At 55.2% G+C, this 23,768-nt stretch overlaps 7 protein-coding genes across 7 annotated transcripts; 4 read left to right on the top strand and 3 right to left on the bottom strand.

Annotated features, from left to right (window-relative positions):
* Positions 1-450: 450 nt before the first annotated feature.
* On the bottom strand, positions 451-1,293 carry ACO1O0_002277 (uncharacterized protein; the record flags this gene model as incomplete). The annotated part of the gene is made up of 2 exons (XM_083191749.1): positions 451-846; positions 1,021-1,293. The coding sequence occupies 2 exons, from the start codon at positions 1,291-1,293 to the stop codon at positions 451-453; spliced, it is 669 nt and encodes a 222-aa protein (XP_083052963.1).
* Positions 1,294-2,461: 1,168 nt separating this feature from the next.
* ACO1O0_002276 (uncharacterized protein) lies at positions 2,462-7,659 on the bottom strand (the record flags this gene model as incomplete). The annotated part of the gene is made up of 4 exons (XM_083191748.1): positions 2,462-3,049; positions 3,098-4,723; positions 4,792-6,777; positions 7,117-7,659. 4 exons carry the CDS (start codon positions 7,657-7,659, stop codon positions 2,462-2,464), a joined length of 4,743 nt encoding a protein of 1,580 aa, XP_083052962.1.
* A 527-nt stretch (positions 7,660-8,186) lies between these two features.
* ACO1O0_002275 (uncharacterized protein) lies at positions 8,187-10,268 on the top strand (the record flags this gene model as incomplete). The annotated part of the gene is made up of 1 exon (XM_083191747.1): positions 8,187-10,268. One exon carries the CDS (start codon positions 8,187-8,189, stop codon positions 10,266-10,268), a length of 2,082 nt encoding a protein of 693 aa, XP_083052961.1.
* Positions 10,269-10,941: 673 nt separating this feature from the next.
* On the top strand, positions 10,942-12,536 carry ACO1O0_002274 (uncharacterized protein; the record flags this gene model as incomplete). Its single annotated transcript, XM_083191746.1, has 4 exons — positions 10,942-10,950; positions 11,195-11,686; positions 11,769-12,078; positions 12,145-12,536. 4 exons carry the CDS (start codon positions 10,942-10,944, stop codon positions 12,534-12,536), a joined length of 1,203 nt encoding a protein of 400 aa, XP_083052960.1.
* Positions 12,537-12,915: 379 nt separating this feature from the next.
* ACO1O0_002273 (SUR7/PalI family-domain-containing protein) lies at positions 12,916-13,874 on the bottom strand (the record flags this gene model as incomplete). The annotated part of the gene is made up of 2 exons (XM_083191745.1): positions 12,916-13,534; positions 13,603-13,874. The coding sequence occupies 2 exons, from the start codon at positions 13,872-13,874 to the stop codon at positions 12,916-12,918; spliced, it is 891 nt and encodes a 296-aa protein (XP_083052959.1).
* Positions 13,875-15,387: 1,513 nt separating this feature from the next.
* On the top strand, positions 15,388-16,728 carry ACO1O0_002272 (PLC-like phosphodiesterase; the record flags this gene model as incomplete). The annotated part of the gene is made up of 1 exon (XM_083191744.1): positions 15,388-16,728. One exon carries the CDS (start codon positions 15,388-15,390, stop codon positions 16,726-16,728), a length of 1,341 nt encoding a protein of 446 aa, XP_083052958.1.
* Positions 16,729-18,814: 2,086 nt separating this feature from the next.
* On the top strand, positions 18,815-21,382 carry ACO1O0_002271 (DUF3433 domain-containing protein; the record flags this gene model as incomplete). Its single annotated transcript, XM_083191743.1, has 1 exon — positions 18,815-21,382. The coding sequence occupies one exon, from the start codon at positions 18,815-18,817 to the stop codon at positions 21,380-21,382; it is 2,568 nt and encodes an 855-aa protein (XP_083052957.1).
* Positions 21,383-23,768: the final 2,386 nt, after the last annotated feature.

The following is a 23,768-nucleotide window of genomic DNA, read 5'->3' as shown; positions in this document are numbered from 1 at the left end:
GTACTGGGTACACAAAATTACCGCAATGGCCCCCGCTCTAGGGAGGTCCTCAGTACCCGTCCATGAGCCTCGCCATCATCACTCATCCAACTTCGCAACAGGACCGAGATGGAAGGAACAAGAATAGAAGCTACAAGGTAGAGTAGGTACCTACCTCTGATCTAGACCAGTCTGCTGCTAGGGAATCAAGAATATAAACTTTTATTCCTAACTAAAATCAAATAGCTCAGTTCTATCTATATTAAAGCAATACCAACTCCCAAAATCTCAGACCTCCTTTTCCGTTTCCACCACTAGCCATACCAAGCGAACGCGTTTATGCGCCAAGATCCAGACTTCACTGCAATTGCATAAGCTTTCGAGGTGGCTCGATGGGTCCCAAAGGATAGGAGCACGGGGGACTCGGTCCCTGCGTTGAAACCGGTCGGTTTCCTGCCAGTCCCCCTCTCGTTAGTCATTCTCATCCAACCCTGGTCTCCTGGCAGAGGCAGCAGCAGACTCACCTTTTCTCCAGTCTTGCTGCAGAGCCAAAGTGTCCGGCACCGACCCAGCCAGCGCCCTGTTCGGTCCTCCTGGGACAGCAACAGCCTTGTCTTGGGTCTCCTCGTCGGCAGTCGAACCTCGTCCCTGCCGCTGCTGGTCGGCCTGGAGCTTCCTCCACCACGCCGGCAGGCCGTGGAACAGGCCCAGCGAGCGCTGCGTCGCCTTTTCGTACGGCATCTCGTGCTTGTACCGACAGCCCTGCTGCGTGAAGGCGCAGATGCCCTCGTGAACCCACTTGTCGCAGTACACCTTGTTCTTCTTGGGCGACAGCCGTACCGTCGCCACGGCCCCGTCTACCTGACCCTGTCTCCCTGTGAGATTCGTGCCCACTATATAGCAGCAGCGGGGTGGAGTGGATTGGATGATATGGTATGGTCTTACCTGTGTTGTGGGAGACAACGGTCCTGAGCGAAGAGGAGAGGGGTCCTGAGTTCGTCAGCCAACTCTTTCCTTATGCCTCACCCAAGGCCCACATACCTGGATCGTCGCTCTCTGGTTCATGTCTGGAACTCCGCTGGGAGGAGGCACTCCTAGGGCCGGCAGAACCTCCATCCCATACCCCTTGATCTGCCACGCCGGAATCTCATTCAGCGGGGGCAGCATGTCGGCCGGAATCAGCCGCGTGACCCTCCCATTGCCGCGGTCCAGAAAGTAGGCGTACTTGTCCGCCGAGCCGCCGCTGCTCCCAAACCAGTTGAGCATGTCGATCTGCGCTGGCGTTGGTGGCGCCGCCGTCGTGGTGAAGTTCATGGCTTTGAGGGACGGGCGCCACTGTGACGACCGCGGCGGCGGTCTTGGGTCATGGCTGCCTCTCCCTCTTCCGCCGGCACTCGCACTCGGCCAGGGTGAAGACGCTGGTCCTCGAAAGGACATCACCCGTGTGCTGTGCTCCATCATCTCCGGCTCTGCCGTGTACTGCGGCCAGCTGTGACCGTAGTCGAGGCTCTGATGGCTTCTGTAGTGAGCTCGTTCCATTGTCGCTTGCCCTCGGCTCGGGACCTGTGGTGCCAAAGGGGACAGCGACGAGTCAGTTCGGGAGTTTCTCTCTCGAGGGCTCGACGGGCTCAGAGAGGTGTCGGGAGACAAGGGGAAAGAACGGCTAATAGTGTCCATAGCCGCCCGGGAAACAAATAGATGGCGGTCTGGTTAATTTGTAGATGGGAAACAAACGGGCGAATGAGGATCCCGGTATCATGCCATATACTAACTAGGTGGTTGTCGTGTGATCTCACGCTCAGAGGAAATCCACTCAAACTTCACAATGGTCATCGACAAGAAGCAAATGTCGAGATGCCTTGTCATTTTACCCCAGAGCATTTTAAAATGTACGTAGCATGCGCGCGTTTGTTCCCGGTCCGTGACAGCCAAGATGGGCTGGTTGGGCGGCTGCCTGCAGAAAATGTTTAGATCTCACATGGAACAAGTTATGCGCGTGTCAACCTCACGCAGCAGCAAATGTGTCAAGCGTTGCTGCTATCCGTACTCTAGCCTAGTTCTTGCGAGTTCTTCTCTACTCCTTCCAGCGGTGTGGAAGGTTAAATCTATGCAGGCTTGCCTTTGTTCAAGCCTGCTCACACCCAACTCCAAAGCTATGCAAATCATCCCGTGTTTTTGTGATACCGCCCGTGTCCGTATGCGAAATAAAAATGGGGTCAACCTTTCCGCTTCCCGTTCCCGCTCGGCGTGGTCAAACGTCGTAAATGGCCAAGCAGCAACGAGGCTTGGGTCTTCTTATCATTGATGCTTGCCGTAGATCGATGTAAATAGTCTACGGCAAGTCGCACCTGCACCTCCGTCTTGAATGTGTCGATAGGAATGCCGAGAACTTTGATCTGGTTAACATATGCCCCGGGTTGTTGTACGCCGGGTGGATGGCTATTCGGTGTCCGCACCAGCATTGGACGGCCTGTGGTGGGATCTACATAGTGGTGAGGGTTTCCGAGGTTGCCACCGAGGTGGGGGAGCTGGGACGCGTTGCGGGAGGCTGCTTGGGTACCAGGGCGGCCGGAGGCGTTGGTGCTGGCGTGGACAGTCCCGTTGGGTCCCCATTTCTGTCCTCCCCTCGGCCATCCTTCTGCTTGCCGGGCGTGCTGGGGGTTTTCTGCTGTTCTTTTTGCGAGGGCTTTCTTGGAGTTACCTTTTTCTCGGGAGTTTGGGTTGAGGGTTTCGCTCCGCGAGCGACTGTCGACTTTGCTTTTGAGGGCCTGCGTTTCGAGGGCGGCGTCGGCTTGGTCTTGGGCGTCTGTTGAGTCTGGTTGTTAATCGTGCTCTTCTTTGTCTGTTTCTTGGTCGGGGTTGCTGCTGGGGTGCTTGGAGTCTTTGTCTTTATCTTTGTTGGTGTGGGTATGTTCTTGTGTCGTTTACCTTTGCCTGGGGCCCCGGCATCGTCATCAGACTCCTCTGCAGAGTCAGCCCCAGAATATACGTCGGACGAGTCCGACTCGGCCTCGAGCCCGTCGGGTTGTACTAGAGCATGTGGTCCGGGCATCTTGTAACTAAATACCGCCTAGTCTCATTAGCAAAGTTATCATCAAGTGGTTAAGTCCCCGCTTACCGTTCTTCGTCTACCACCACGTCCCAGCACCTCCCGGTTAGCTTCGGCCTCTTTTCGCGCCTCTTCTTCTCTCTCTGCAAGGATACGGTCCCAAACGCTCGAGTTGATGGGCTCTGGGGCTTCGTCTTCCCCAATTCCGAGACCTTCCTCTAATGCCGATTTGTCGTTTGCCCAGACTTTTGCGAAACTGAACTGGGTCTCTCCGGAACCGTCCTCACTCGTCTCCGTATTCTCCATCTGGGTGCGATCTAAAAGTTTGTCAACAGATGCAGAGTCGTAGTGAATCGCTTCTTTCTGGTAGTCATCATTGAACAGTGCCTGAGCTCCATGCTTCAGGATAGACTCCAAGTCATCTCCTGCAAGGTCATCATCATCCATGCTCTCAATGAGAGCGTGATCCAGTGCCATCTTTTTCCGTCCAATCTGCATGATTCGCTCTTCCACCGAGTCCTTGGTTACCAACTGAAAGCAGAGAACCTTCTTCTTCTGCCCAATGCGGTGCGCGCGCGAAAGAGCCTGGATGTCTTGGTGCGGGTTGAAGTCCGGGTCCATAATGATCACGGTGTCGGCTGTGGCCAGGTTGATGCCGACGCCCCCAGCCCTGGTGGATAGGAGGAAGGCAAAAAGGTCCGAGTCTGGGGCGTTGAAGGCATCGATCCGCCGCTGTTTTTCCAAGCTCGATATCTGCCCGTCCAGTCTGCGGAAGCCGTAGCCCATGCCAGCCAGAAAATCCTCGATGATGTCAAGCTGCTGGAGAAACTGGCTGAAAATCAAGACGCGGTGGCCCCGTTCTTTCAATTTCGGCAGCATTATTTGAAGGAGAATTAGCTTTGCAGAGGCCTCGACCAAGTTTTGATGGAGGACAGTCGGGTCATGATGGCGTTCCTCGATGGCTTCAGAGTATATGAACGGGTGGCAAAGGCACTTCCGAAGCTGCATGAGAATGTTGTTTAAACTCCCTCGCTCCTTTCTGTTCATCTTGCTGTTTGCAAACATGGATTTTATCAGCTGGGGATTCTTGGCCATGATACTCTTGGAGAGCTTCTCCTGGATGACCGTCATGGTCACCGGAAGGATGATTTGGGCCATTGGTGGCAGGAACTTGAGAACACCGGCCTTTGTCCGCCGAAGAAAGTACGGGCGGATCTTCTCGTGCAGCTTGGGTAGAGTCTCTTTATCGAGCACCTCAAATTCGGCATCCAGTTTTGCCGCATCTTGAGACTCATCAATGAACTGAAGGAGGTTGAAAAGTTCTCGCTTGTTGTTCTGCAATGGGGTTCCGGTAAGCAAAAGGCGGAAAGGAATCTTCATGGATCGAAGAGCAGAGTAAAGCAAGTTTTGGTCATTCTTCAGGCGCTGACCCTCGTCCACCACCAGACCCGCCCATTGGACATTCTTGAAAAGTGCCTTTGTGTGAGGGTCGGCTGCCGAGTCGTATGACATGATGACTACGTGGGCCTTCATGTCGTTGGATCCTTGAGGGAAGAGCTCATATTTGTACGCGAGCTCCTGGGGTGCTCTGCCACCATGGTAGGTGACAACCCGCAGCTCTGGAGTCCACTGCTTGAACTCCCGGCGCCAGTTGGGGCAAGTAGCGCTAGGAACGACGATAAGGAACGGCCAGACCTATGGTGTAGAGGTTAGCAAGTGGCATACCATGTCATACCATGGCTTCAGGCGGTGGGAGTACTTACTTTGGGTTTGTCTTGGACGAGTGAAGCAACCAGACTGACCACTTGCACAGTTTTGCCTAGGCCCATTTCGTCTGCTAACACGACGCTCTTTCCGGCGTGGTAGTTCTCGAGAAGCCAGTTAAGGCCCTCAATCTGGTAGCTCATGAGCTTGCCCCGCTGGAGACCCGCGGGCTGTGTGTCGACTTCTTCAAAGTCTGCCTCCTTGTACGCCTTGACGCGGTCACGAATCTTGTGGTACGGTTCGGACTCGAAGAACTTTCCGTCCAGATAATCATAATAGGCCCCCACAAAGGCATTGTAGATAGCCTTCCCATCGCTCTTCTTGGGAGGCAAATCCCACACAACGTCATCGTATCCGAGGCCTTGGAACTTGACGAATATCTTTCGGATCTTGGGTGCTTGGGCCAACTCATCCTCCTTGCGATTCGTTCGAACATATGTCGAGCTGTCCATCTTAAGGTTCAGGATAATATCGGGCATGAGATATTCTTCGGGGATGGCGTCTTTTTCACTGTAGTGCAGAAGACTCTTTTCGGCGTCGCGCTTCGCAAAGGCAGAGCGCTGGATGGATGGGGCTATACCAAAGACCCAGGCGCTCGGCTTCCAAGAACAATGAAAGTAGGATGTGCTCTCCCACTTGATCAGGTATTCTTTACTGTCTTCATCAAAATCTAGAACAGACAGTGTGCCTGTCTCTGAGGAATGAAGGGCGCGTTTTTCGGGAATAGGCCTCCACGCAACCAGACGGTGGATTTTGTGCTTTGCTGAGGAGCACTCGTTGCATTGCCAGTCGATCGAGTAGTCTTTCAAACGCTCCGATCGAACGTCGGTGCCGACGGTCTCCTTGCCAATGGGGGGGAGATGGTCGATATGCCATCCTCTATGGCACTTCACACACCTGAAGAGAACCAAATCCGAGTTGTTAACCAGATCCGACGATACAGGCGTGATGGGATCAACGCCTCCATTCTGCTCCCGGAGCTTCTCCTCCTGGCGAGAGGTCTTCTTCTCCGAAAACGCGGCGCATGCCTTGCCAGGCTTCTTGCAGGCCTGACACATGTCATAGCTAGGGGCGTTACTGTCTTTCTTCTTGTAAACTCCAATGCAATACTTGCACTGTAGAACAAAATCTTCCTCTCTTATCTTGGTAACCATGTGCTCACGCCCACTCCGGTATCCAAGGCAGTTCTTGTGGAACGTCAAACTACAGCCTTGGCAGTAGACGAGCTGGCCTCTTTGCTTGGAACCCCCGCAAGTGTGGCAGAAATCATTGTGAGTCGAAGCAAACGCTGAGTCAGGGTTCACTGGTTGAACAATCTCTCTGACCGAGATTACCTTGGGAGTGCCAGGCGCCTTCTCCTCAGCAATGTAGAATGAATCGTCGTCCATCGGGACGTCATCCCGCATATCAAGCTGATTTCGGGTTGCTCTGTTTGACCGACGAGGCGCTTCAAACTCAATGTCAGAGTCAGGCGATTTCTGCCGAGCCAGGGTATAGTTCGGACGATGAGGTTGTACTCGACGAGGCCTGGCCCTTGACTTGGTGTTTTTCGCTATGTCCGATGTCACAATGGCGAACTCACCATCGTCCGGAGGATCTTCTTGAGGCTCGTCTTGTGCTTGTACGGAGAGGGTCGTCAGAGGTTTTCGAGGTCGGAGGCTGCGTCGAGGTTTAGGCTTGTCATTGTAGACAACGACGTCATCATCCTCGTCTGAGGGTGAGGAGCGATGGTGCGAGCTTTGTCTCGTCGCAGCAGCTCTAGAAGGAAGCGATCGCACGGAGCGGCTGCGTTTTGCTCGATGATGATTCACTACAGGTTCGTTGTTGTCGTCGACCATAACATCAGTGGTGGATTCATCCGCCCCCGATTGCCATTCGTCGGCATCATCACGCTTTCGCTTGCCCAGCACGTCCATCTCGGGATTGTAGAAGCGAAGAAGGGCAGCTTGACCGTTCCGATAGTTGATGATTTCGTCGTGTGTGACCTTTTCCCGAGTCAGAGATGCATGCGCAGTATAAGAAATCGAGAAGAGAGTGTGTACAGATATAGAGGAGGGGATATGAGAGGATGAGGAGAGAAAGAGATGAGAGGGGAATGGCAAGGTGAGAGATATGTGATAAGGCCCGTGCAAACAGGTAACAGTATGCTAAATAACATGAGGTATTGTGTGCCCTGAGGGAAAACTAAGGGCGGTGTGAAGAGCAGGCAAGTGCTGGGAATCCGTCTCTCCAGATGAAAGCAGAAGCCAGAGCAGCGTCCGCCAGGTGTGCAGAGTCGCGATATTGGGGCGCCGAAGGACAGCAAGTAGACACGCCAGACTTACCAGCTCCTCCCGTCCATCTGTAAATTCTACATGGTAGCACACTTGGCCCGCCTCTGTCGTATCCTCTCGCTTGACTGTCTCTATAGTGTCGCTTTTAACCTGCTCGTACTGGTCTCGTCGGGATAGAGGCAGGCCTGGTAGGCTAATTTCAAAACGACGGGGGGTCTTCGCAGAGGACGTGGCAGAGAGTTCTCGTTCCGCGGATTCTGTCTTTGCGGATTCCTTTGGTATTACCGGGGTGCTATCCCGTTCGCCGTCCACAGCAGCCTCCGGGCTAGGGGAAGCGACATGCTCGGTACTAAAGGAATCGGGTGCGACATCATGCCGAGCTTCCGCCGACCCTTGAGCCTCGTTTTCTTCAGGGTCCGCCCCATTGTGGGTTTCGTTTTCCGAGTCCAGGATTTCGCTAGTATCTGCCGTTGCGTCCAAGTCGAGATCGCGACGATCAAAGTCGAAGCTCATATCGAGGTCCGTATCGGCTTTCGCGGCAACTGAGCCCTTCGTAGCCCCCGCCACTTGCTCGAGTACAGGTTCGTCGCCCATCCTGCCATCTGCGTTAGGAGCTATCGACCAAAGGGGGTGAGCGCGACCTGCGATACCTTGCGACGGCGCGCTGCCATGCGAGTCCGCGATCTTGGAGGGGTAGAGAAGGGATGGTACCCAATAGGATGGAGGATTGGAGATTGTGAGACCGGTTTAGTTCATTGGAAAGTGTACTACATTCTGAGGGACAAGTGGGCACGCGTGACGGAGAGCGAGCGACCTCTACCCAAACCATCCAAACACTTCTTTGTCAGTTGTAGGTCAGAAGGTAGTGACTTCCAATGTGGGTCAAGCATCCAGGCTTCGAAATCCGCCCAGACGCGGTTGCGACTGTGGCACGCGTTGAGAGATTAACCCTGCAGATCGCCCTCTTCAGCCAATCAGAATCTCTAAATCTCCCACCGCCTTCATCGCCAAGGGCCAACCCGGCAGAAAAAAAGACGGGACATCGACATTGACCCAGTTTGCCAGTCCACTCATCACTAACCTGCATCATTCCCCTTCATTCTCCCAAACCGCATAATGCAATGATACGTTCATTACAACTCAAGACCTTTGGTCTCTACCGCCCATCCGCAAAGATCCTTACGCAACTATCCTACCCCGCCCCCGCCGCAACTCGCGCCTCTAGTCTGTCGGCGATTCACCGAGGTCTGCGACGGTCTGAAAAGGCTCAATATGGGGAATTGAGGCCCTCTAGCGTAACCTCCGGCCGAAGGCGCGATGGGGAATCCTATAATGAACGCTCTGACTCGACTCGATATGGCGAGTCGAGGTTCTCCGACGTGATCTCCGGGCGAAGGCGCGACAGGGATTCCTACGGTGAACGCTCCGACTCGACTCAACATGGCGGGTCTAGGTCCTTCAGAGGCACCCCTGGGCGGGGTCGCGATAGGGGCGATTATTCTGGACTCACAGAGAAGGCTCTGGAAGGGGCGGGCAGCAAGCGACAGCAGCTGAAGCTGCTGAGAAAACTCAAGCGCAAGCAAGAGGAGGAAGACGGCACCGGCAAACAGACGAGGAGGAAGCGCTTTGTTGACCCGGGCTCGGATTTCGGAAAGAACAGTCTGGTATATCAGATGAAGCACGGCTCGCTCAAGGATCTGACAAACATCATCGATGAGCCCATCCGGCCGCGTTCGTTCCACGACAGGAAGCGCGACGAATGGACTACCCGCAATGCCGTCTTGGGAAATACCTCTACCCGCGAATCCAAGGATCGTGCCGCGAGTGGCCGAGATGGCGACGGATCTGGGCGAATGGGGAGGGTGCAAGACCGTGGCAGCGAATTCCGCGACACAGCCGCCGGACGTACCTCGCCGCGCGAATCCAGGGACCGTGTTGGAAGGGGTCGAGATCATGGCAGGCTTAGGCGAACTGAGAGGTCCCAAGGCCGGGACGATGAAATCCGCGACGTTATCGCCGGGCGTGCCTCGCTCCCCGAACCCAAGAGTCGCGCTACGAGAGGTCAAGATCATGGGGCTAGGCGAACAGCCAGAACGGAAGGCCGTGCTGACGAGACCCCGGGCGTGTCAACCCCGCCGCCACGCCCGCGGAACGGGAACATGATGCCAATCACGATCAAGTACACCACCGCTGCGTCCCAGTTCCTGTATGGAAGATCTGTTGTCAAAGCCGCGCTCGATCATGGGAGGCGGAAGCTGTACAACCTTTACATATACGGTGGAGAGAATCGGCAAGAAACGAAGGATATCGCCGCCATCACCCAGCTTGCTCAGGAGCGCGGCGTCCCCATCACGATAGTGCCCAATGAGGACCAACGGTTGATGGACAAGATGAGCATGGGCCGGCCACACAACGGCTTCGTTCTCGAGACGTCACCTCTTCCCCAGCTACCTGTAGCATCATTGGGCAAGCTCGAAGAGTCGCCATCAAGGCTGGGGTTCAATATCGAACTGGGTCATCAGACGAAGGAGGACGAGGCAGTCAACGGGAACGACACATTCATCCGGCGCTCGAGCAACATCACCGCAAGGCCCCTTGTTCTTCTCCTCAACGAGATCATGGACCCGGGAAACCTCGGTGCCATGCTGCGGACGGCAAGCTACCTTGGCGTTGACGCCGTTGGCATCACCAGCCGCAACTCTTCGACCCTGACGCCCGTGGTGCTCAAGTCCGCCGCCGGCGCAGTGGAGGAGGTTACCATCTTCACCGTGGACTCTCCCGCGAGTTTCTTGGAGGAGTCCAAGAAGGCCGGGTGGAAATCGTATGCGGCCGTCGCGCCGCCAAGCAAGAAGTTCGCGGCGATGCACAGTGGGAAATTCCTCTCCACGGATGACATTGAGAGGAACAGTCCACTATCGGACAACCCATGCATCTTGGTCCTGGGCAACGAGGGCTTCGGGCTCTCCAAGCAGGTAAAGATGGCGGCCGACTACGAGCTTTCGGTGCCTCGCTTCATCCAGGAGAGTTGCGTGGACAGTTTGAACGTCAGCGTTGCTGCAGGATTGCTCTGCCACGCCTTTATCAAGGAACCTACAGCGAGGCGCGAGGCGCAGTCGAAGAAGAAGGGAAGTCCCGCAACGGTAGAGGAGCGTACCGAGAGCCAGCCGAAGGATGAGATAAAGGGGGCCAACGTGATGTTCTGATCTAATTACTATCTGTATAAACAATTCGTCGGAAGTGTACGATATAAACAGGGGACAGTGCATTATTATAGATATGGTTAGCATATGATTGTATATTATGAGAATATAATACATGGGAAATGAAGACTGGACAACTCGCAAACTCCGCTCGCAAAGTTTCTTCATCAACGGGATCAAGGTATCATGAATCATGCAGTGCACTAAGTCGTGCTGAGAAACACAAATATAACTAGCATCAGCGACCTGGGCATGCTTTACACACTCTACTAACGTTACAACTTACACGGATACGCTATGTGGATTATCCAAATTCCTGGCATATACTGCACTTACCCTTTACTTAATACAAGAGTACTACTAGTACGAATATGTCTGCCTTATCTACCTAGTATGAGATATTAGCCATGACGCCCAGGCATAGAGATGTAGGGTAGCTGAGCGGCCGATTACCTGTTTGGGCAATCAGGCGTCTTAGACTAAGACTTAGAGTTTGGCGATGGCATTCCAGACGGCAGGCGTCTAAATCGTCTTGAGACTCGCAATAATAACGTGTGAGCCGGCTCATAAATATACCGAACTGTATCACCTTGGGGTTTCTTGTTCACATCCAGGAGCTGGCCACTCCGTATCCTATAGTACGAGTACACGTCAGGCCACGTCCCAATCGGGCAGCATGATAATGGTTGCCGGGCCACCCAGGATTAGCGCCATGGCATTGTCAGAACCTCATCGTTTCACAAGGTTTCTACCAAACGTCATGGTGAAATTACTCATTGTTCAAATAAAAGTCTTTCGTCTATCGTGACACTGGGCTAGAGCAGTAGACCTGTAGAGAGGCGAATTATCACCATTCGCTGCGCTGCGCAATCTGAGCTCTTTCGCTTCCAACAAACACCACACTAAACTGCCTCGAAATCCCACCACAGCTGAAGATGCCATCACTTCACTCCATCCTCCTCCTCCCACCGGCCCTGCTGGCCCTGCTCCCCCTCGCGACCGCCAACCTCGGCCCCACCGCCATCAAAAAGCTCTCCCCCGACTCCAGCGAGAAGCTCTTCCCCGAGCATCTTGCCTTTGCGCCCCTCCCCGACCTCGCGCCTCTCGACCTCGACGCAGACTACCAGGTAGAAAGCACCAATGCATCGACGCAGTTCTACCGACGGGCCTTTGCGCCGCACTACAACGAAGAGACCCACGAGGGCGCTCTGCGGCGCGCCGCCGAGGTGCTGGCTATCCTCGAGAGGAGGTCGTCGTGCCCCTCCGGCATGAACAGCTGCGCCGACATCGGGTACCCCAACAAGTGCTGCCAGGACGGGACATTCTGCACCAAAGTGTCAGACACCGCCGTCGGCCATGTGGCCTGCTGTCCACGGGGGTCTAACTGCGGTGGCGGCGTGGGCGCCTGTCCCGCCGATGCTGTGAGCTGTCCACCAGAGCTCGGGGGCGGGTGCTGCATCTCAGGGTATAAATGCCAGGGTGTTGGCTGTGAGTGAAATAAAGGCTTCCAATCTGTTTATCTTTTGGAAGGAGAGAAATGCGAGGCTGACAGGCACAGGCGTGAAACCGGGGCCTCCTACAACTACGGCGATCCCGAGGCCGACTGAGACGGAGGTGACGACGACGACAGAGGAAGAGACCTCCCAAGAGCCCACTACTACCATCATAACTACCGAGCTTACTATAACCACGGAATCGGCGATAGAAACGGCTACGGCTACGGCTACGATTACGGAGACGGGCGGCGCTCCGTGGCGCCCAACATTGACGTCTGTCGCAGAGACGACAGAGGGCTCGAGCACGCAAACAGGCTGTACGTCCCCGCCCCCCCTTTTGATTCCCATCCGCGCAACAACATCTCTGACTTGACTCTTCCCAGGCCCAACCGGGTTCTACGGCTGCCTCGCCACCCACGGGGGCGGCTGCTGCAGGACCGACCGCAACTGCGAGACGCACTCGTGCCCACCCCGGCGCTCGACCACCATCGCCTCGGGCGCCGCCACCGTCGTGGTGCCCGCCGACGACGTGCCCGCCTCCACGACGGGGACGTGCGCCGGCGGGTGGTTCCTGTGCGGCGACTCGGGGGGTCCCACGGCCGGGTGCTGCCCCAGCGGGTACAAGTGCGGGACGGCGAGCTGCTTCACCGTGGAGGCGAGCCAGACGGGGAAAGTGCAGAAGGAGTTCCCCAAGGATGGGGCGGCGGCCACGGCGGTTTCGGCCAACGGGCTTCTCGGTGTGGCGTTGGGGGTTGCCCTGTTCTGGCTCGTGTAGCCTGCGTTTGGCGTTGGTTTCTCGCTGGACTCAGGGGTAATGATGGGGCACTCTGTGATGACGAAACGATTTGTACATATGACGCGGAGAGGATATGACGGGGCCAGGCAGAGAGCAAGTCTATTTGAAGCTGACTCTGTATTAATCTATTCAGGATATCCACCAAAGGTATACCACGTGTATCTAATAATCGGTAGGCCGTAATATGAGCTTCAAAACCAGTGGTGATTTGGTTGCTCATGCTTTTGAATAAAGCAACGCAATCGACTCTAAAAAATGACTATATATGTAAGCGCCTCCGCTAGACCTGTGGTCTAGTTCTCCAAATTAATCGAGCCGCCCCGACCAACAGTCGCAAAACCAACCGCATGGGTATAGATTACTCGGTCGACGTAGCGCCCTCGGGTGTCGACGAAGTGCCCTCAGCCGTCGACACACCCTTCCTACGGCGCACGAAGCTGGGCAAGGAAAATTTGGTCGTCTTCTTCTCGCTCATGGCGGGCGCGGGCTGCTCCTCCTGAGACCGGTTACCGCGCTGGGGCCTGCAGCAGCAGCCCATGGCGGCGTGGAGGATGAAGGCCAGATCGGTGAGGATGGTGGCTACCCACATGAAGATGAGCATCTTGATGCCGACGTCGGCACTGATGTTGAGCTCGTCCTGGGCGGTGAGGGCAATCTTGGCGGCGAAGCTGATCGCGGTCGCGATGATGGTGGCGACGGTGACGAGGATGGAGGAGATGGCGCCAATGAGAGAGAGGGCGAGGCTGAACCAGCGGGTGCGCAGGACCAGGGGCGAGGCCAGCATGAGGACAAAGTTGATGACGGTGGCGGCCGTGAAGAAGACGTACATGATGCGGGAGCCCAGCTTGAGGAGGTTGAGGATGGTGGTCACCTGGGAAGGGAGAGCGATACTGGCGCCCGCGAGGAGCTCCCCGACGAGCACCTCGACTGGGTTGAACCAGTAGAAGGACTTTGGCTCGGAGCAATACGTGACGCCTCTGTTATTACACGTGTTGAAGTCAGCCAGGGCGCACCAGCAGCAGGGAGGGACAATTGCAGGACGCACTCATCGACATAACCCTCGCAGAAGTTCCATAGACCAACAGAGTAGAAGTCGTGCAGGCCCAGACTACGGGCGACCGAGTTCAGGAGGTGGGAGTTGGCGACAGAGACGGGGATGATGTGGGAGACATCGAGCTTGAAGAAGTATATGTCGTTGAGGATACTATTGATGTGGGTGTTGCCGACCGAGACGAGGATGAGGAAGGGGACGGTGACGAGGTAGAACACGGCGGCCACAACAGCCGTGTTGCGCCGATGGACTGGAGAGGCGGCCATGCTGGGCAACGGTGGTGATGCGAGGAGGCCGTGCTCTCCTAGCTGCGTGCAATTGAGAACCACGAGTTGTGGTGGTGGGAGGTTGTGATGTTGACTTTGGATCCAGATCGGATGCCCAGTGTTGAGCAGGTCCAGTGGTTAGAGGTGCTCACTGTACGAGGTACCTTGGCCACTGCAGGATTGCGCTGGAGCTGGAAGTCAAATCTCCCACCCAAGATTTCGTCACTTGGGGCTTGCGGCAGCTGCACGGCAAAGCGGCTTAATCGGTGCCCACCACTGCCAAGCACGGGCGCTGTTTGGCGCGCTGCTTCTCCACCTGTTGGGCCGGCCCCACCCGCGCCAGGGGATCTCCTGGTGGCGCCCCCACACAATCGGCCAACAGCCAGCGCTCACTGGTCACCGACCCTTGTTTCACACCAGGCACTGCCGAAAATCAGTGGGTCGCTCTCCACTCCATCTGGCGTCAGGATGCCCAAGCTTGATCATTTTGATCAAGATCATCAAAGTGCATACGAGTATTCTTCATCATGCTGCCAGCATTCGACAGCTTCGACCAGAGCCTGGAAGTACTATTGTAGACAAACAAACTGACCTGTGCTGTTGCTTATACATATTCTGAGCTTGGATTGGTCTTCTTGACCCTGTTTCTGCTGGACAAATGGACATCAGCCCGGTCAACGTCATGGTGTCAGGCAGCATCACCGAGACTATCGTGGCGGGGATGGACACACACTCAATGCCGGGTTCCACAATCCGCACACGCTGGCCGCGCGGTCAGAATAGACTTCAAGGTTTTCTCGGCGGCCCACTGCGCTGCTTGATTATCTTGCCAGGCTTGCCTCGTGTTGCTAATTAGCGGTGATCCAGCTCAGCCAGGCTGTCATCCAACATTAGATTTATGTAATAGCCAAGTAGATCCCACAAGCTGGTTGTGCTGCGCTCCATCGTACTCATCCTACGAATACGTATCCGTACATGCAATTATCTTGTCGCGGGCGTATGAACAGCTCCAATGAATCCACCTCCACTTAGTTGACGGATCGTCGCTGCCCCTTTCACTTCTCCCGTCCAACGACAATCTGCTCCTTGTCCAACTTGCAGCACCATTGCGTGTGCTTTTTCGATCTTCCGTCACTACCAATATCGGGCCAAGACAACTTGCATCACTCCCATCGTTTTTTTCCTGGTAAATCTGGGCCGTGCCTGCCTGCCACCACCACCACAGCTAGCCATAGCTCCCCGCCACACCTGATCTGGACGACTTTCTTCCAACTTCGTCGTCGCCGTTCTCAAATGCGCGCCTCTTGACGACCGTTGCGACCCTATCTCCATTGACTCGAGGCGAACGCTCGCCCGTGTCGCCTGCATAGCGCGGCATTTCCTTCTCTTTGACAAATATCATTGAAAAGCGATTACTATCTTCTTTGCTCAGGCTCGTCCGCCAAGAGAAACGACACTACTGGGAGTCGGGGAACGAGGGTGATCCTCAACTGCCTCCCATTTCATCGCCGTCATGCGTTCCCTCAACACAGCCCTGCTCTATGCAGGCGCCTTGCTATCGCATCAAGTCCTCGCAAAGGACGATAGTACTACCGACACTGCTGGGCCAACCCAACCCACAGTCACCTTCTCCAACACAGACGAGATGGCCTTCTTCACGGGCACCAAGACAGAAGAGGTCGAGAAACATACCGGCCCTCCCACGGGGCCCTACTCGAAATACACGTCCCGAATTACTCTGGGAGACCCGTCCGATGAGACCATCACGGGCTCCTTCACTTTCACAGAGGGCCTCTCGGCCACTGAGACCCTCTCGTCCGCCGAGACACCTGTTGCTAACGCCACTGATACGACCGACAAGCCTGAGCCCACCAACACTCAACCCTGTAACAACTATGTCGACCTGTGCACGCGCAAGTATAGCAACATTACTAACGTCGGGTGCCACAACTCGCCCTTTGTCCGGCCCGGCAATACGGGCTCGAATCAGGAGCTGCCCGTCAAAGCGCAGCTTGACGATGGCGTCCGCTTCCTACAGGCTCAGATCCAATGGCCCGTGAACGGCACAGTGCCTCATTTCTGCCACACCTCCTGCGACCTATTGGACGCTGGCCCCATTACCGACTGGCTCGGCGAGGTCACAGACTGGGTCTCCAAGCATCCATATGACGTTGTCACCATTCTACTCGGCAACGGAAACTACTCGAAACCATCGCTCTACGAGCCCTACCTCAGGGAATCAGGAATCGTCAAATACGCGTACGAGGCGCCGTATCTCCCCATGACCCGCGACGACTGGCCTACCCTCGAGAACCTGATCCTGCGCGGCAAGCGCGTCATCATGTTCCTAGACTACAATGCGGACCAGACCCAGTTCCCCTGGCTGCTTGATCAGTTCGCCCACGTCTGGGAGACACCCTTCGATCCTGTAGACCGCGAATTTCCCTGCGACGTCCAGCGTCCGCCGGACCTGAAACCCGAGACTGCCCGTAATCGCCTCACCCTCATGAACCATAACCTCAACGTCGAGTTCAACGTCTTCGATACCTCACTACTCGTCCCTGCTGTCTCGCTGCTCAACGAGACCAATAACGCCACCGGCTATGGCAGCCTCGGCGCCGCCGCCAGAAAATGCCAGAGTCAATGGGGCCACCCGCCAACCTACCTCAATGTTGACTACTACAACTACGGCGACCCGCCAGGTTCTGTGTTTGAGGTTGCTGCGCAGATGAACAATGTCACATACAAATGGGACTGCTGTGGCGAGCTTAGCAGCGCCCCCGGGCTGATCCAGCCTTTCTCCCCAATGGCGCTGGTACCGGCCATGGTAGCGGCGCTGATGTTGCTCATGTAAACAAGTATCTGACGGCCGATATATTTTGGTTTTGGGGCTCCCTCGATAGCGAGTTGCATCGTGGCTTTTTAGAGTACATTAGATTGGGACATTGAAGTAGTCCCGTGTGGGAGCAGGCGTTGACCAGTCTGGATACCCTCGTGGTTGCATCACGGTATTTAATAGCTTAGATTCGGAGAAGATTTTAATTCCTTCAAAATGGATTTGGACCTGATTTCAGACTCCATCCTGAGTTACCAGTGTTATGTTAACATTGAAGTGGGAGCCATTCTTTCATGGAGGCGGTGAGATACTACTTGTCCAGTTGATGGCGTGGTCCAGAGATGCAGCTGAGGAGCATTCCCAGCGGCCTACCCAAACGCGCGTCGGCACACCGTACAGGAAGCATGCAGTGGGCGTTTAGGTTGTCAGCTCGTCATGCAGGGGGTTCCTATGAAAGCTGAGGATGAGAAACGCCGTTTCAGCCTTATGAGGACCGGGTGATGATCCCAGAGGACGTTGTGTCACCGCTGGACCGCTCATTCCCAGTGCAGGTGTTCGCTTGGGTGTCTCCCACAGGTTGGTTGGGCACATTGCGCCCTATGCGTGGATAAGGTTGGGAAATTGTCCGATGTAATGGCCCCCAGTCCGGCAGCAGAGCGCCACGATGGTATCCATTTTATACGAAGAGATACGGCAATCCGAATACTATACCCAGACAGGCTGCTGGGCAGGAAAAATGGTAATGGCGATAGCATGCAATTAATTGCCCGTTCATCTGCAGCTGAAGTGAACCAAAATAGAACAGGTGTCTCTCCCTCATACACGTTGTCTAAACCTGCTACGACTACCTACTACTAGTACGTACTACTAATAGCAGAGGTTACTAAAAGTAGTAGTAACCGAGTACTCATAGAGGCAGAACTTGGCAGTTTGAGACGACACCTCTTTCGACAACCAGGTGGGCTGCTACTGGCTCGGCAAGGCCGTAATGTAGCAAAGTCGCCAACGTGGAAGAGTCGCCGGGCGCCAATCGTGGAGCCATCGGCCTCCAGAGCTGAACTGGCTGATGGATGTGCCGCGTGGGCGGGGCCCGACCTGCTGGCAGTGGTGAGACAGAAGGATTCCGTTCAGGACCTAGGAAGTCGGAGCGTCACGCCGTCGATAATAGTAACACTCTACTAATAGCCAGTGCAGCCACGAGCCGGTGGTGGTCTATCTTTAGCTGTTTGGTGGTGCCGGCACTGAAGACGCCTGACCGTGGGTGGTGGATACTAAGTACGAGCAGGTAGGTTACCTTCTTCCAACCATTGCTGTCAGGTGTTTTCGCCCTCACCTTGAAGGCCCTCTGGATTCTGGAATCCCGTCCCTACATGCCGGGCGTCGACTTTGTCGACTTGGATGATTTAGTCGGCCAACAGCACGACACAGGACCCACCGTCGCTTTCCTCCGAGGCAGGGATGGGACGGTGGCACAGAAATGAGATGCATTCTCAGTGGCAGTCTGGACTCTTGAAGCTCACGTTGAGCAACCTGGAAGTTGGCCCGCATCAACGCACTGCCTACCCACCTACCTGCCCATCGCAACCCGTCTATAGGTAAAGGTAATCAGCCCAAGGCCAATCAACGGCCCCAGGCTTCCCATCTACTTTTACTGCCTCTGAGGGCGTACGTCGGCGACTCGGCGTGGCTTGCAGCACTCCAGTCTCCAGCACTCCAGTCTCCAGCACTGAGTCGCTGTCAGCGCGGGGGTCCAGGTGGCCCACTGGTCTGTCCCTGACGGCCGCCAGCCCTACGAGGACCAATACTGAGGGTGCCCCAGCATGGAGCTTGGGGGGCCAGCCTTTGCATCCAGGATCCATCCATCCCCCATCCAAGCTCATTCCCATCCCCAGACTCTCAACCTAACCTCTCTCCTATCTCATTTCCACATCTCCATTTTGCCTTGCGACTTGCGCCACGACCGTTCTAGTGCGACCACGTCTCTCGTTTCCTCACATTTGCAGCTCTGGCTCTCTCTCACTCCATCATCACTTTCGCTATCTCCCCAAGCCAAACGCCTCCGGATCCAATTCGTTTCGTTGCGCCATGATCGTCGGCCAGGGACATGACGCATCGTAGCGACACGGGCAAGGAGCCTCTCAGGCAGCCTGATCCCGAGCGCCATCAACTGAGTCACCGCATCTCCAACCTGTCCGAGATCACCGACTTTGACGCAAACCCCTACGATACGCAGTCCCCCCGATCGCCCTTGCATACCCGCGAATCGCTTGTTTCTCTCGACTCCCGCCGGAGCAGCTCCACCCCTCGCCCAAACGAAAATGGTGGTAGTGGACAACCCCTCTCTCCCTCCTCATGGGCTGGTTCCTTCGTGTACCCCTCCAGTGGGGGCTACTCGCCTGTGTCGCCGGGGACAAGCCTCCCGGCCAGAGCTCTTTCCAAGATCAGCCGCAAGACTCGCCTCGGCTCCGTGCGACGCCCGGCTCCGGAGACCATCAATGAAGAGGAATATGATCTATCTCTTCTAAAAACAGCAGCCCCCATGGGCGGGAGGGAAGACAGGACTCCTACCGAGGGGTATGCGGGCCTCGGTTTCGATGTAAGCTCCTACGAGGGCCCGAGTGGTGCGCAGGATGAAGAGTTCAGGAAGCAGCTCCAACAGCAAGAAGCCACTGGCAACCTCACCGGCGGCCTTGGCCAGGGCTTTCGTCCCGACACTACGGTGAGGGACGCCGAGCTGCTGAATTCCCCCACCGTGCTTCAGCGAGGCCTATCTAGGTCCTTCTCTAGGCGTAAGCCTAGCAGAAATTTGGGATATGCTGAGACAATCCGATATGCGGGCCAGGACGAAGCGAATAGGCGGGGAGAGGTCATCGAGGTCATTGTCGAGAACCCGGCTGATCTGAGCACGGTGGAAGGGCTGACCAGTATGGCCTCTAACAACTCTCGACAGTCCACCTTCGCTATAGGCGGCAAGCGGGAAACGACACAAATATTCTACCCACAGCCTAACTGGAAGCCTTTTAGCATGCGCTGGCCCTACCTGATCTTCCTCATCTCTCTCTCCATTGCCCTCGCAGCGATGGAAGAAGCCCTTTTCCAGAGGTACAACGACGGTAACCCCGTGCTTCGATTCAAAACCCCAGAGGAGGTAGATCCGGGCATTTATTTCACCATCAAGTTCGCCCCTACAATTATTGCTGTCGTCTACGGCGTTTTATGGCAATTCACCGACTTCGAGGTCCGTCGTTTAGAGGCATATTACCAAATGTCCAAACCTGATGGCGCACTGGCGGCCGAGTCGATCAATGTCGACTATGTAACCAGTTTCAGCTTCCTCCGACCATTTCGTGCCCTCAAGGTCGGTCACTATGCTGTGGCATTGTCGTCAATGGGCTCGACACTGGCCATTTCGTTGATCCCCACCTTCGCAGCAGCATCCGTCATTCTAACCCCAGGCCGCGACGAGCGAATGGCACATCCGGGTGACGAGAAGAAGATTCTCTTCTCACCCGTGTGGTCGCGATTACTGGCTTCCACCCTAATTCTCTGCGCTGTTGCAGGGTGCGGGCTCTTTTATATGCTTCAGACGAGGCGTTCGGGCTTGTTGGCCGATGTCCGTGGCATCGCTGGACTCGCATCCATGGCTGTGGTCAGCCACATTTTGATGGACTTCAAGGATCTCGACACAGCCAAGCCCAAGGACATACACCATAGACTCAAGCATAACCGCTACTTGTTACGTAATTCGTCGCTTGCGCCGGACGATGAGAACGACAACCGTGCCTCGAGCAAGGACACGGACAATGACGACGGCACCCACTTATCCGAGAACCCGCATCCTATGATGCTACGTCCGGCTGGGAGCATCCCATTTATCATCGCCCTCTTGCTGTTTATGGGGTTTATACCAACCTTTTTGTTCACACCTGTAGATATTGTCACAGACAAAGCGTCATGGGCCGTCACCGCATTGGCGGTTGGTCTCAAGCTATCATGGAACAGCCTCGAGACATCTGTCCGGATGATGGAGCCTTACTATATCCTATCACGACGCCACGCACCATCAAAGACACTGACGCTTGACTATACCGCCCTACCATTTGGTTACATGCCGCTGCGGGCCCTCTTCAACGGCCATGGGATTATGTTTTTAGTTGGATTCGGCACTGTCATGGTCGAATTTCTCACGATCCTAGTCACAGGACTGGCTACTGTGGATGGTCGGGGATTCACCGCTGATGGAGCCAAGGCCGCGAAAGAAGGTGACGATGATAACCTGATCAGCTCTGGCCAGGAAACGGTCATGTCCTTCTACCTATCTTTCGGCCTGTGTATCTTTATCTTGCTCTACATGTTCATGGTCGCGACCACTGTCTTCTTCCGCCGGCGGCACCCCTTCCTGCCCCGACAGCCAAACACGATCGCCTCGGTGCTGGCTTTCATCCACCAGAGCAAGATGCTCTACAACTTTGTCGGCACGTCCAAGCTCAACAGCACGGAGATGGCGCGCCGTCTCGACGACGGGTCAACGTACGGCCTGGGGTGGTTTCTGGGTCGGGACGGCCAGGTCCACTGCGGCGTTGACCAGGAAGAGCTGATGAGCAACTACAAGCACGGAGTCGACGCCTCTGCGGGGATTATGCCGTGGAATACGCGGTGGGACGTGTTATAATGAACTGCTTGGGGAAGGAGCATGGACGGTGCCGTCAGCTTCTGAGGCTGTGCCCGCTCGGCGGCAGGATGGGAATTGGAATTCATTTGCTTGCATGCATGGATGAGTGCATTAGAGCGTCCGAAAGAGCGTATTTACTCGTGGAGGATCGAGGATCTCGAACTGTACTTTAGTGGCATTAGACGATGATATCATGTCATTTGGTATCCGTAGTAGTATTCGCATCAAGCTTAATGAACGCATAAAGCTTCGACTGACTAGTTTGGAAGAAGGTGGGCATGATCGCCAAGATGGCCTGCCGAGGGGTTGGGTGTGGCCCGGTTCCATGGACCACGATGAAATCGGGATTATGAATCTTGTCACAGCATCATTTCGATGTTTCAGGGACAAGGAAGATTTTGCTCAGCGGTAATGATTCTGGGGAAGATCAAAATTCTCTAGTATACAGGCGCCCGTAGTGGCGATCTTGACCGCGGAAAGCACGGCAATAATACGGAATCAGACGAAACAAACGTTGGAGCTCAATTGCGCTGGCGTGCTGAGTTGAGACGCCATCCCCAGACACTATCCTACATAGTACGAGTTGCATATTAGTATTAGTGTTTGTACGCAAATGGGAATGAGTGATCCTGCGGTGATACGGTGACACCTGAAGCACGATGAGGCAGTGCAAACGGGGCCCATCTGACGTGCCGTCTGTAATTTCACGACAGCACATTCCTTCTCTGCATGCCCCGGATTGACTTCGTAATCGTACCAATTTCGGTCGTCTCTTGTGTAAGTTTCGATACTTGGATGGGCCCCGATTTCTGGTCGGCGCCCGAGCTGGAGCCCGATCGTCCGTGGCGTGAACCTGACGTTATCATTTACAATAACTCAATCTTTCCGGAGTTTGCTGCACGTGGCAACTCGCAGAGGTAATGGTATTAGCTGAATGTTGACCCAGTTGTCCGCGATGAGGACGACTGGATGTCGAGGGTCTTCACAAACCACGTTACCGACTATCATTCCAAATGCGGGACCTTGCCGGACTTTAATGCCATCAACACGACCCGCCAAAGGTTTCCGACGACATTTTGGAAAGAAACCAAACGATCGGGTTGCCAGGGGTATCCGGGGCAATTTCCACCATGGACGCGGCGAATCGGATATCTTGCCTACCACGACTTTTGAATAGATCAAGCAGAAGACTCACCTAAGCTGCTCGAGTGATCGATGCGTCTAGGATGGCCTTGAATGTGTCTTCAAGTGTATCGAATTTGTGGAGGATCTTAGAGTGATTGAACATGAAATCAGGATGACAGAACGGTTGCTTCAGGTGTTGAAAGACGATCCTAGCGCTGGCACTACCATAGAGGAGCGCTTTCAGATACTGCCCATTCTGACTGTAGTCCATAAGCATGCCGCGACTGACGAGATATCGGATCTCCTGTTTCCTTGCGGCGGAACGAATTTGGAAATGCCGGCCGGAGGATACAAGCCTTGGATGGGCTATCGTGGTGATGGGGAAGAGGATTAACCTCGCTTCCCTGAGGGAGCCGCAGGTCCCAGCTCGCTGCCACCTTTGTCCATCACCGAGACTCACTTCCAAGGCCTGATGACGGCGGTCTGGGAGCTTGCTAGGGTGCTCCACGGAGACATCGTCGACAGAAACGCGCTTCTTACACTAGACAACCGGCTCGTCCTGATCGACCTGGTCCAAGTGGCGCCAGAGTATCGGGGGGATGCCCACGCTCTGGGCAGTATGATGCTTTGGGCGGTGGCGAAGGTGGATTGGGGTACAGCTGCGGTCGAGAGAGTTAAGAAGATTGATATATGCCCTTCAACAACTTCTTTAAGAAACGCGGTTGACCTTTGAAATAATACCTATTTCGTCATACGCCCAAGTCTCAGCACGGACCGCATGGTGAGAGCCAAGCCAGTCGGAATAAGTTCTGGGATCTCGACCTGGGAGATACCGACTGGGCCGATGACCATATTGATTCATTATTATGGCAAATGGTGGCGGCGAGAGGATGGGAAGCTGCGAAGCACGAGACCAGCAGCGCTTCAAAGTCTCCCCCAGCCAAGCATCTGCGCGCCATTGATTGGCTTCCAAGGTGCACGCGCATCACCATTCGTCGGTGGCGCTGCATGGGAGAGACCTACCTTGGATGCGCCGGCTGGGCGCCTACGAGTACGGCGGAAGACACGGCGTCTGGCGGGTTTAAGGGAGAGGAGCTATGGATAGGAAATAAGCAGGGAAACAGTCAGCACACTTCGTATGATGGGCGCCATCTTCTTTTGCTGGGGAGGGCTTTACGAGACTGAGATGGGCTAAAAGCCGCCTCGTCGTGATTTATTAGGAAGGAACACGAAGTTACTATGTACGAGCAGCGGGAACAGC

Source organism: Amphichorda felina (assembly GCF_050947745.1).
Source record: "Amphichorda felina strain 45539 chromosome Unknown scaffold_2, whole genome shotgun sequence".
Classification (NCBI taxonomy): Eukaryota; Fungi; Ascomycota; class Sordariomycetes; order Hypocreales; family Bionectriaceae; genus Amphichorda; species Amphichorda felina.
Note: the sequence above shows the minus strand (reverse complement) of the source record. Positions and strands in the feature narration are given on the sequence as shown.